At 44.3% G+C, this 12,894-nt stretch overlaps 2 protein-coding genes across 2 annotated transcripts; one reads left to right on the forward strand and one right to left on the reverse strand.

Moving 5' to 3' along the window:
- Positions 1 to 4,507: 4,507 nt before the first annotated feature.
- On the reverse strand, positions 4,508 to 4,768 carry LOC143410505 (diazepam-binding inhibitor-like 5). The gene has a single exon (XM_076871379.1). The coding sequence runs from the start codon at positions 4,766 to 4,768 to the stop codon at positions 4,508 to 4,510; it is 261 nt and encodes an 86-aa protein (XP_076727494.1).
- A 928-nt stretch (positions 4,769 to 5,696) lies between these two features.
- On the forward strand, positions 5,697 to 12,564 carry Gemin4 (gem nuclear organelle associated protein 4). Its single transcript, XM_076870421.1, has 2 exons — positions 5,697 to 5,770; positions 9,203 to 12,564. Exons 1-2 carry the CDS (start codon positions 5,761 to 5,763, stop codon positions 12,373 to 12,375), a joined length of 3,183 nt encoding a protein of 1,060 aa, XP_076726536.1. The 5' UTR covers positions 5,697 to 5,760; the 3' UTR covers positions 12,376 to 12,564.
- Positions 12,565 to 12,894: the final 330 nt, after the last annotated feature.

Below are 12,894 nucleotides of genomic sequence, written 5' to 3' on the forward strand. Positions count from 1 at the left end.
AAAAAAGATATAGAAGTTGATAAATATTTTTTTAAAATAGTAGGCTTAAAATTACTAGATGGACTCTGGAAAAATAAATGTCCAAATTCCTTGATAAAGGCCAAACATATACACTAAATGACTTCTTTCTTTTTTTCCTTTTGGACTGAGAATTGAATCCAGGTGTGGTGTACCACTGAGCTACATCCCCAGGCTCCATGTCTCCCTGAATTGATGAGGCTGGCCTTGAACTCTTCTTGCATTTATCTCCCCAGTAACTGTACACTACCATGCCTGGCTGTTAAATGATTTTAAAACGAATAAAAAAGATTACAACAAAGGAAAACATGACAGGCAATGAAATTAATAAAAGGAAGCTAGTTTCTTAAAGGCAAATGTTCTAGGTGAGTAAGCAGTATTGATTTCTACCATGTATGATGCTTTCTATCATGTATAGAAAGATACTTAAGAGGAAAACATTTTAGTAGTTTAAAATATGAGATAACTTTATTAGCTACACATGACCTTACAATGATCTTGGCAATTCATAAAAATACGAGATAAAGTTAAATGTGGTAGTGCAAGGCTTTAATCCCAGGTACTTGGGTAGCTGAGGCAGAAGGATTGCAAGTTTCAGCAACTTAAAGATACCCTGTCACAAAAAAATACAAAAGGCTGAAATTGAATCTCAGTGAAAATGCCCCTGGGTTAAATCCCCAGTACCAAAAAAAAGAAGAAAAAAAAAGTCAACCTTAAGTAGGTAAAGAAACTAGTATGTGTTTATTTAGTCACACAGTATTTACATAAACCACTGTATTTACTATAACAAATATATATGCCCCCACCTTTTTTAATGTTTTTTTTTTTTTTTTAGTTATAGGTGGATGGGATATCTTTATTTTTATGTGGTGCTAAGGACTGAACCCAGCGCTTCACGCATGGTAGGCAAGCGCTCTACCTCTGAGTCACAAACCCAGCCCTATATGTCCCCCTTATAACAGCCTAATACATGGTAACAGTAGTTTGTTTTTTGGGGAACAGTATTATTAAGAGGTACTATCAGGAATTAATAATCTAATAGAAAATTAGATTAACAAATCATAGTACAAACAGATATAGATGTTTGTGTAGAAAAAGGGCCTGTTGTTTTGCTTTGAAATTCAAGAATATACTCCTCTAAGATAGGGAATATAAGTTAAATGAAAAGTGTTGTGGAACTGGAGAAAGTATTATAGATTTTTCTTTTTTTAATATTTATTTATTTTTAGTTGTAGTTGGACACTATACCTTTATTTTATTTATTTATTTTAATGTGGTGCTAAGGATCAAACCAAGGGCTTTGCATGTGGCAGGTAAGTGCTCTACACTGAGCCACAACCCCAGCCCCTGGGTTTTTCTTTTTTGTTTTTATTTTTATAATGCTGGCGATCAAACCCAGAACCTCATATGTGCTATGCACGTGGTCTACCACTGAGCTACTCCCTAGTTCAGAAAGGCAATTTTTTTTAAATACTTATTTTTTAGTTTTAGGTGGACACAATATCTTTATTTTATTTTTATGTGGTGCTGAGAATGGAACCCAGTGCCTCATGCATGCTAGGCAAGCGCGCTACCACTTGAGCCACATCCCCAGCCCAGAAAGGCAATTTTGTATGAGCTGGTCTTTTAAACAGATGAAGTTGTAAAGCTTTTTTTTTTTAAGAGTTGGGTTTTCAGAGTAGTCACTTTGATTTTTAATTGATGGGTTGTGGAGTCTAGCCTACTAAGTTAAGTTCAAGTATGTCTTGAGGTTAAATCCAGAGATTTAGAATGGCTATGCTGCAAGAGTTCTCCTAAGTTAGATGGAGAGTTAGAGGTAATCTACCTGCCATCTTGGTGGAACTAACTAAACCGTGGATGTTCAGACCTCCTTTATGTGACATTCTGCCTATCTAACCTGTCACACAGAGCCATTGTGGTTTGGCAGTCAATTTTCAGGAGGCCTTCAACTTGTCCTCTAAAATTCATAGTAACAGTTAATAAGGCTGGGCATGATGGTGCATGCTGAGACAAGAGGATTTTGAGTTTGAGGCCAGCCTCAGCAATTTAGTGAGGTTCGGCAACTTAGTGAGACCAGAACTCAAAAAAAAATAAAGGACTGGAGGTGTAGCTCAGTGACTAAGCACGCCTAGTACCATTTAATCCATCTAACCTAGGAGAACTCTTGCAGCATAGCCATTCTGAATCTTTGGATTTAACCTCAAGACATACTTGAACTTATACTTAGTACCATTTAATCCCTACTACCATTAAAAAATTTAAAAAAAAAATTCCCTGTTTGGTCTAAGAATTCACAAGCATACCATATGGGAAATCAATAGGAGATGTACTCTAGCCTTAATGATCAATAAGTACCTATGCCTTGGACTGTTTGTTATTTTTAATACAAGGGATTGAACCCAAGGATGCTTAATCACTGAGCCACATTGCCAGCCCTTTTTCACTTTTTATTTTGAGACAGGGTTCTGCTAAGTTGCTTAGAGCCTAAGTTGCTGAGGCTGGCTGTGATCTTCCTTCCTCAGCCTCCCAAGCCTCTGGGATTACAGGCATGAGCCATCACTCTAGGCTGCCTCAGACCTCTTTATAAGGTAACAGAGTCACATGGTTCAAACATCAAAACAATATAAAAAGATCTACAACAAATCCTGCTCCTACCTCTGCCTATCAATCCCATTTCTCCTGCTTCCTATAGATAACCATTTTTTTTTTTTTTTTAGTTGTAAATGGACACAATACCTTTATTTATTTATTTTTATGTGGTGCTGAGGATCAAACCAAGCATCTCATGTTAGGCAAGCACTCTGTCACTGAGCCACAATCCCAGCCCTATAGGTAACCATTTAAGCAAATACAAATATATTCTTATTTTCTCCCTTTCCTCCACAAAATTTAGCACACTGTATACTATGAAACATATACTATGTTTCATCTTTTCTTTTTAAACTTAATCTTCCTTTCAGTTGCTTCCTGTAGTCCTAATTATGGCACCTTTTTACCTTTTTAGGTTCTATAATAATTTACAAAATAGGATGGTATACCTGTAACTGCCAAACTACCCCATATTTTGGAGCAAGATATATTATTATTTGTCTATTGTTCATATTTAACATGAATCATGGTCCTCAAGGCATCAAAGTGTGTTCATAATATCCTTGAAAGAAGAGAGAGCAGCATTCTATTCTACAGTGTGGTTCTTGCCCACTTCATAGTTAAAATAGTTATTTAGTCATTGGGCTGTTCTGGATATACTTTATTCTTAAGTAATGTACCAAGCAACTTGTAAATATATGAACAGAATATCTTAAAGAGAACTGGTGAGACTTGGTTTTCTTTGTCCTCTTAAGTCTTCATGGTTGTTACTTCTATTGTTAAATGGTCCCTCATGGAGCTGACCTGATATCATTGTCGGTGAAAATGTCTTTTTGGTTATTGTGGGGTTTTTGTCCCCTTCACCATGGAACCCAGGACTTTGTACTTGTGAGGCAAGTGGTCTTCCATTAAACTACATCCCTAGCCCCCCCAACAATAGTTTTTAAGGAAAAGTACTAGGAAATGCCATGCCACAGCAGACCTATTTCTCTGAAATGTCTTTAAGAACTCAGCATTTCATATCCTAGCCACTGGAACATGTTAGCATTGATGCCTCTATGGTTTTTTATAAGGAGTAGACACTGGGGCTGGACACTTAGACACTTGCATGGGTCAAGGGGTATATTGAGTGCTTACACCAAATCCCACATATAAATACCTATACATACTGTCCTACACAGGTTCCCAAGCAGAAACCAAGGTTTGCTACTGCGTAGTCCCAAGAAAATTTTGATTGCTAACACCTTAGAAGAGTCTTTCAGAGACAGGAATTTTGAAACCATCTGTTCCATTGTTTCTGAGATGCTGTGTTGTGATACATCAGTTACTTCACTGTGTCTCCAAAAGTTTGGCTATTCTCAAAACATTGACTTCCTCTAAGGGCTTGGACTTGACTTTCGCTTTCTGGAAGACAAGAGTCCCTTTCTCCTCCCTAGTGTTAGGTTAGTGGTGAGTTGGCATTCCCTGAAAAGATACAGGGTGGGGACCCAGCCCCCTCAGAGACCAAGTCAGTGGAGAATGGTCACTTACCTCCAACCTTGGACATTTTCACAACATGATTCTCCATCCTCTTCCATCCTCTCTACTGCCAAATATCTACATATGCTGTGGGAATAGGAAGACTGGGAATGGCATTCAAAACTTCAGAGAAAGCCACTTTGAATTTACCTAGAGGAGGGATGTCTTTCATACATTTGGATATCTCCCCAGGGCTGTCACAGTCACTGAGTTTCTCTTTTCCTAAAGCAGTCACTGACTCTCTTGCAGTTTCAGTAATTTATTGATATCTCAGCTAACGTAGGTACCCCCTTTCAGGACATTTCAGCCATCAGGGTCTTTTAAGAAGCCCATTCCCTACCAGAGGAGTTATGCTATTTTCCTTTTGTCTGTTCAAGTGTCCTTAACCAGCCTCATTTTTCTTCAGCTCTTCCACTTTGTCAATATAGATCCTCATGGCATCCATCTTGGACATCCCTTTGTTCTCATTCCATGCCTCCCACTTTGCTTTAGCTTTTGCATCTGAGTCAGGAGGGGCAGCGATGTTGCAGTCACCCTGAGTGGCCTGTTTGTAGTAGCTGTATATCAGCAGTTTATCCTGATCGCTCACAGGACGTTTCAGCTGCTTGATCGCAGCACAGGCGAACTCAAACTCCACTTGCATATTAGAGTACCTGAAGCTGGGTGCTTCTGTCCTTCTAGATGATATCTGGTGCTAAAAGCTGGAGGGTGGAAAGTTGTAAACACATGAGGCTGATGATTAGATCTTGGGAAGAGGGGGGAAAAGGAGACAATGCGGGAAGAACAGAGGACATTTGTGTTTTTTATGAAGTACAGACTGCAAACTAGGAGTCCACCGGATTGGATCTGCCCCACAGTGCATTTTCTGGGGTGGACTACCCATCAAAGTTTCAAAGGCCTCTATGAGCCAAATGTGGTGGCACTTGCCTGTAATCCTGAGGCCCAGGCAGGAGGATTGCATGTTCAAGGCCAGTCTGGACAAATTAGGGAGAATTACTCAAGATAAAAGGGCTGGGGATGTAGGTCAGTGGTAGAGAGCTCCTGTGTTCCATCTTTAGGACCAGAGGGCAAGGTGGGGGGATGTCTTTGATCCCGGAAAATTAAGCAGTGGTGCTGCTGTCCTGAGGAGCAGTATGGTATGAAGAACATTGAAGGCGACTGGGTTTGTGTCTGTGAGGCTCAGAGTATGAGACCCTGGGACCCACCGCGGGGAGGAAGCCTCTGTGACCTGAGTGTGCTAGTTGGTGGGCAGCCCAGGAAGGGCTTCAGTGTGAATGAACTGTGTGTCGGAGCTACCCGGGGTTCCTGGCTTAAGGTGAATGCCGGGCCAGGAACTAACAGACCCCCTGCACACAGGAAACAGGACTGGGCCAGGGGACTGTGCAGATGGTACCGGCCTGTTGGCTGGGGAGAGGCCTGGGGCCGAGAGGGGGAGCTGTGCGCTTGACAGCCTCGGCGCCGCGAGCTGGTTGTTGAGGAGCGCGCGTGCGCGGGGAACAGCAGTCGGTCGGCGCAGGAGTGAGACTGAGGCCGTGGGCGGGGCCTATGGCTCCGCCCATTGTGCCGTCGCTTCGGCGCGGAACTCGCTTCTTCGGAGGGGGAGGGGCGGCATTTGCTGCCACGGGTGTCGCCGCCATGGACTTAGGTGGGTTCCCGGCTCCCCTGTCGCGGTCAGCCCCGGCGGCGCCCCGCAATGCTCCCCTAGGGAGGGGTGTCCTTGCACACCCTTCCCACCGCGCACTCCCGCGGGGGCCCGGACCAGGAAAACCTCAGGCTGGGGAAGGGTTTGAGGGCCAGGAGGTGTCCTTGGAAACCTGAGGTCGGGAGGCCGAGCTTTAGCTGGGGCTCCGCGGCCCTCCTCTTTTCTGTTCTGGCCCTCTTATCATGGGAAAAACCCGAGCGGCTGTGAAGCTGGATCCCCTGAAAACAGTCGGGGTTAGTGCACGTGCTTTGGAAAATGCCGGTGACCTGGCCCCGGGAATCATGGATGTTCTTATAGTCTGATTTACTGAACGTGGACCAAGTTCTTAAGCAAGTGTCCTCACCCCAGGTCTCCTCTTCGTTAAAGCGGGGATGAAGACTCTGTCTTCCTAGAGTTTGGGGGAGTTTTCATGCGACCACGTGTATATAGTGTTGGGTACCGTGCTTTGTGCACAGCAGCGCTAACAGTTGTGGGGAGGGGTTACATCCGCTGAGGTGGCACTTTTTGAACCTGCGAGCAATTGATAGACTTCATAGACAAGGCCTGGAAAAAGTGGTGAGTTTGCAGAGCAGATAGATATCATTTGGCTCCTTGCCAAACCTCCCCACCCCGCCGGTTATATTCTTAAGAAGATAAAGAGGGTATTCCGCTGGAGAGGGGCGGAATGTGAGGTACCCCCAATATGTGCCAGTCATAGTCAGCTGTGGAGAAATGTGGACCCTGCCCTCAGCCAGCTTTTCAGTGGTGGAATGGCAGCGGAAGAGTTTGGAGCAGTGCAACTGTGGTGATTTCTGTCTCAGACCCACTACTGTGGTTGTGACATCCTGAGCAAATTTTGCCTGAGCCTCAATGATCCCATCTCTAAAATAGGAACAGTAATCCTCAAAAGGATGTTTTGAAGATTTAAAGATCTTACACATGTACCACTAGCACAGTGCCTGCTAGAGTAAACCAACATTTAGTAAACATAAGAAGTGGACATTCGCAAGTACCAGTCACCTATTAGTGATAAAGTACTTGGAGTTTTCCCAGCTATTAACTGCTCCCAAGAGTTAGTATCTGTAAGGCAGGTGTTGGGGCCCAAGCATCTGCTCAACTGTATTGATAGTGCAGTAAAATTTAATTTACATTTATGAGGGAATGTATTTTAGGGTTCTGAGGAACAACCTGAGCCAGAAAGAAGGGCCTTAACTCTCAGACACCTTTAGAAGTCTGACTCCCCACTAGGAGCCAGAATGGATTGACTTCACAAGTGAGTTGCATAGGAGTGCTGATCCTTGGCTTTTGTGCTTCCATAAATTGTTGGTAGGGCAAGATAGCCTTTAGTTTTCTGGAATCAGTATTTTTTAAATTTTATTTTTAGTTGTTAATGGACCTTTATTTTGTTTATTTATATGCGGTGCTGAGAATCAAACCCAGTGCCTTACACATGCTAGGCAAGTGCTCTACCACTGAGCTACAACCCCAGCCCCTAGAGTCAGTTTTTTTTTTTTTTTTTTAATATTTATTTTTTGGTTGGACACCATATCTTTACTTTTATGTGGTGCTGAGAATCGAACCCAGGGCCTCGCATGTGCTAGGTGAGTGCTCCACCCCTGAGCCACAACCCCAGCCCCCTAGAGTCAGTATTTTTAATGCTGACTCCTAAGACTGTGAAAATGAGGAAGATGTGCTACTGGGAGCATTAGAGACTGAGGAAAAAATAGCATCTCTGGGCCCTGGGAAAGGGAAGAGGAGTTGAGAACACTAGTGAGCTGTGTTTGCACTCTGATTTAGTTTTTAGGCCAAAGGAAACACTTAATAAAGACCTATATCCTTCCATGTTTGTTCTTTTTTTTTTTTTTTTTTTTTTTTTTTTTTTTGTACTGGGGATTAAACCAGGGTTTCTGAGATACACCCCATCTTCTCTATTTTGAGACAGGGTCTCAGTAAGTTGCTGAGGCTGATCTTGAACTTTCAATGTTCCTGCCTCAGCCTCCAGAGTCTCTGGGATTATTGGTGTGTGCCACTGTGTCTGGTGTTCTTTCATGTTTTTGAGTTGGGGAAGGCAAAGAATGGAGATAAGATTCTGGTCCTACCAACAACAGAAGGGTTTTGGGGAGACCCAATATTTTGGGGGGGGTATATTGGGGACTGAACTCAGGGACACTTGACACAAAGCCACATCCGCAGCCCTATTTTGTATTTTATTTAGAGAAAGAGTCTCACTAAGTTGCTTATGCCTCACTTTTGCTGAGGCTAGTTTTGAACTTGTAGTCCTCCTGCCTCAGCCTCCTGAGCCACTGGGATTACTGCACCCGGCCAAGGGAGACCAACATTTATGGCATGTTATTCAGGCTCCCAATAGCCTGATTTTTACTGTATTTTACTTAACTCTTACCTTCTCCCATCCTTCAGAGACAGGATCAGGAGAAAATAGCACCAACCCAATGTCCAGGACTCAACTTGTACATTTTCATTTGATCCTCAATTATATCATGAAGACTGTATTGTACAGGGGAAAATCAAAGAAGTTAACTCTTAGGCCACGTCGCATTTGAATGTCCAAACTAGTATTTGATCCTTCCATCTACCAACCAGTTTCTGCCACAGAAGTTCTTAGGGCCATGAGTAACTTGTCCTCTGACTGGAAAAAGCTTCCGGGTGAACTGTTTCTCTAAAAGGGAGGAGAATGTTTGAAACCTATTGGCAAGGCTGTGAGAAAAAAAGAGGAAAGGTTGGGCTTGTCTGATTGTTTCTGTGCCAGAGGCTTTGTGGCCTTCTTAGTCTGAATCATCACTGAGAAGTTGTCACGTCCTATAATACACATTTTGTGGCCTCTGTAGTTCAGCGCTGTCTCTTATCTAAACCCTTCTCCCCAAATCTGTAGGCCTGCCTTTTGTGGGAGGGTCTGGCCTCAGTAGTCCAACTTTTCCTTTTCATGCTCTTCCTGAGGGATCTCATTTACTTTGGTTTTCGTTAGCCCTTCTGGGCAGATACCTTTTGGACTCACCTTGAGCTTCAACCTTGCATTGCCATTGCTGGAAGACATCTCTTTCTTTATGTTCCATATTAGACTCCAAGTAACCAAGTCTGACCTTGTCTTCCCTCTAAACCTGTTCTCATTCTCTATTCCTTATTTGCTATAGTATCCATCATCCTTACAGTTTCCAGTGTAAGCAGCTTGGAAGTCATTTTTTTATTCCTCAACTAAGCCCTAATGACTGCAGTGGCTTTTACAACCATCCCTTTTTTCCTCCTCTTCCACCAAGGTCACTGAAAGTCCTTATTCCTTCTAACCTTGATAATGACAGCCAGCCTAATAAGTGCTGCCTCTCTCAGCTCTGCTTACTATTTTGAAAACTTTACATTCTTATTTTTCGTCCTTCTGTGCAGGACCCTTGAATATCTGCGAAGAAATGACTATCCTGCATGGGGGCTTCTTGCTGGCTGAGCAGCTCTTTCGCCCCAAAGCACTGGCAGAAATGACAAAGTCTGACTGGGAACATGTTGGACAACCCATTGTGGAGGCCTTGAGGGAAATCTCTTCTGCCTCAGCACATTCTCAGCCTTTTGCCTGGAAGAAGAAAGCTCTGATCATCATCTGGGCCAAGGTCCTTCAGCCCTGTCCTGTTAGCCCTTCTGACACTGAAATTCGGTGGCAGGAAGATGTGTTCTTCTCAGTGGGCAACATGATTCCTACCATTAATCACACAGTCCTTTTTGAGCTGCTCAAATCCTTAGAAGCTTCTGGGCTCTTCATCCAACTTCTGATGGCCCTGCCCACCACCATCTGTCGCACAGAACTAGAGCGCTTTTTGGAGCACATGACTATTGATACTTCTTCCAGGGATGTGTCCTTCTTCCTCGATGTCTGGTGGGAATTAATGAAACACAAGGACAATAAGCAGGACCCCCTCCTCTCCCAGTTTAGGACAATGGCCCATAAGTACTTACCTTCTTCAGATGAGTTCTCTCATCCTCCAAAGAGGTTTAAGTCGGACCCAGATGTGTGTCCAACCATGCCCCTATTGGCCATGTTACTTAATGGACTGAAGCAAATTCAAGACAGAATCCTGTCCCTTGGGATGAAGTGTTATGCATTAGCCAACTTAGCTGACATGCTGACTGTGTTTGCACTGATTGAAGATGACCCCCAGGAAGTGTCTGCAGTCATGTATCTGGACAAACTGGCCACAGTGATCTCTGTGTGGAATTCAGACACTCAGAACCCATATCACCAACAGGCTCTGGCAGAGAAAGTAAGGGAGGCCGAGCGGGATGTTAGCCTGACCTCACTGGCCAAACTCCCCAGCGAAACCAGTTTTGTGGGGTTTGAGTTCATGTACAGTCTGCTGCAGGAGTGGGGAGAGGAGCTACAGGTCATGCTCAACAGCAGCCAGGGGACAAATTACGATAGCTTCCGGCTATGTGAAAGTCTGACTTCCTTCAGCCAGAATTTGAAGCTCTACTTGGATACCACTAGCTTGTCTAAGGAGGAGAGGCAGGTGGTGTCTGAGCTGGCAGAGTGCGTCAAGGATTTCCTGAGGAAAACCAGCAGGGTACTGAACAAAAAAGGGTTCAAGGACGAGGACATTACTGCCTCTATTGCCATGGCCATTATTGAGCAGAAGATGGACCGACACATGGAAATGTGCTATATTTTTGCTTCTGAGAAGAAGTGGGCCTTCTCAGATGAGTGGGTAGCCTGCCTGGTAAACAACAGGGCTCTCTTCCAAGAGCCAGACTTAGTTTTAAGGCTGTTGGAAACAGTGATGGAAGTCAGCATGACCGAGAGAGTCATCCCCCAGTCTCAGATCAAACAGGTGATCATCTTGATCCTGGAATGCTATGCAGACCTCTCTCTACCAGACAAAAATAAAGTCCTCTCAGGTGTCCTGCATTGCTGGGGGCGAAAAGGCCTCTCTGAAAGGTTGTCGGCTTATTTGGAAGGTTTTCAGGAAGACCTAAATACAACATTTAACCAGCTCACACAGAGTGCCTCTGAACAGGGCTTGGCTAAAGCTGTTGCCTCTGTGGCCCGCCTGGTAATACTGTACCCAGAAGTCACAGTGAAAAAGATGTGCAGCATGGCTGTGATCAACCTTGGTACCCACAGGTTCCTAGCACAGATTCTCACTGCCTTCCCTGCCCTTAGGTTCACAGAAGAGCAAGGTCCTAATTCACCCACTACTTTTTTGGTATCCTGCCTCAAAGAAACTGTCTGGACAAAGTTCTCTACACCCAAGGAAGAAAAGCAATTTTTGGAGCTCCTGAGCTGCCTGATGAGTCCTGTGAAGCCCCAGGGGATTCCAGTTGCTGCTCTTCTTGAGCCAGATGAGGTGCTGAAGGCATTTGTCCTGCCTTTCCTGATGCTGGATGTTGAAGAAGTGGACCTCAGTCTGAAGATCTTCATCCAAACCCTAGAAGCAAATATGGGCTTAGAGGAATATTGGCTCCAGACCTGTTCCCCATTCCCCCTCATTTTCAGCTTGTGCCAGCTTCTAGATAGCTTCAGCAAATATTGGCAATTCCCCCAAGAGAAACGGTGCCTCTCTTTGGATGGGAAGGATCTGGTGATCCACATCCTAGACCTCCTCTGTGAAACTGTATTAGCCAATGCTGAGACCTTCTCCCCAGATACCTGGATCAAGTCCTTGTCCTGGCTCCACAGGAAGATGGAACAGTTAGACTGGACTATAAGCCTGAGACTGAAGAACTTCTTTGAGGGCCACTTCAAGTGTGAGGTGCCAGCTACACTTTTTGAGATCTGTAAGCTTTCTGAGGCTGAGTGGACCTCCCAGGCCCACCCAGGGTATGGGCCTGGCACAGGGCTTCTTGCTTGGATGGAATGCTGCTACATTTCCAGCAGTGTCTCTGAGCAGATGCTCTCTCTTCTGGTGGTGGACGTGGGCAATCCTGAGGAGGTCAGATTGTTCAGCAAGGGCTTTCTGGTGGCCTTAGTGCAGATCATGCCTTGGTGCAGCCCCAAGGATTGGCAGTACCTTTACCAGTTGACCAGGAGACTATTGGAGAAACAGCTCTTACATGTCCCTTACAGCCTGGAATATATTCAGTTTGTTCCCCTGCTCAACCTGAAGCCCTTTGCCCAAGAGCTCCAACTCTCTGTGCTCTTCCTGAGAGCTTTCCAGTTTCTCTGCAGCCAGAGCTGTCGTAACTGGCTTCCTATAGATGGCTGGAGCCATGTGGTCAAACTCCTCTGTAGCAGTCTGACCAACCTTCTGGACTCAGTTAGGTTGATACAGTCGGTTGGTCCTTGGGCTCAAGGACAAGACCAGGATCTGACCCAGGAAAGCCTGTTTGTTTATACCCAGGTGTTCTGTCATGTTCTACACATCATGGCCATGCTGCACCAAGAGGTCTGTGAACCACTCTACGTGTTAGCCTTGGAAATCCTCACCTGTTATGAAACACTGAGCAAGACCAACCCCTCTATTAGCTCCTTGCTCCAAAAGGTAAATGAACAGCGCTTCTTATCATCCATTGCTGAGAACATTAGCCCCAAGGAGCGGCGCCAGACCCTGCTGCAGAAGATCAGCAACTTCTGACTTGTGTAGGTCAGAAAAAAAGCTGGGCCACAACATGGTAGTTTTAGAGGGCCTAGAGCTGAGAAACACAAACTATAGTTATGTGAAATTGTACACAAGATAAAAGGTATATGGCAATAACAGTGTAAAGAAAATAGTTTCTTAGGTATTTATAACATACAGACTAATAAAATTCTCTTTTGAGTTTCATCTAGTCTCTTTTATCTAAGTGTGTGTATTTTTTTTTTTTTTTAGATATTGAAAGTCTCCTTTTTCAAGAGCCATTTCAACATTTGATATTTTTCATGAGCTATCTTGGAAAGGGTGGCAACTTGGGAAAGACTAGCCCTGCCTCTGCCTCTGATTGGCCATGTGATGTGTATCCTTAAGAGGCCTGCACTTTTGAAAAACGAAAGGATTGAATAAGAAAAACTTAAGTGTTAAGGGGATAAATCATTGATCATAAACTCATGGGTTCTATCCAGAGATCTGTCAGAGTCCTAACTCCCATCATTTAGCATGCTCAGAAGGGACTATGCT

Source organism: Callospermophilus lateralis, chromosome 11 (assembly GCF_048772815.1).
Source record: "Callospermophilus lateralis isolate mCalLat2 chromosome 11, mCalLat2.hap1, whole genome shotgun sequence".
Lineage (NCBI taxonomy): Eukaryota > Metazoa > Chordata > Mammalia > Rodentia > Sciuridae > Callospermophilus > Callospermophilus lateralis.

Excerpts from the sequence above, each read along its gene's own strand:
- LOC143410505 (XM_076871379.1), bottom strand. The coding sequence starts at position 4,768 with ATGCAAGTGGAGTTTGAGTTCGCCTGTGCTGCGATCAAGCAGCTGAAA.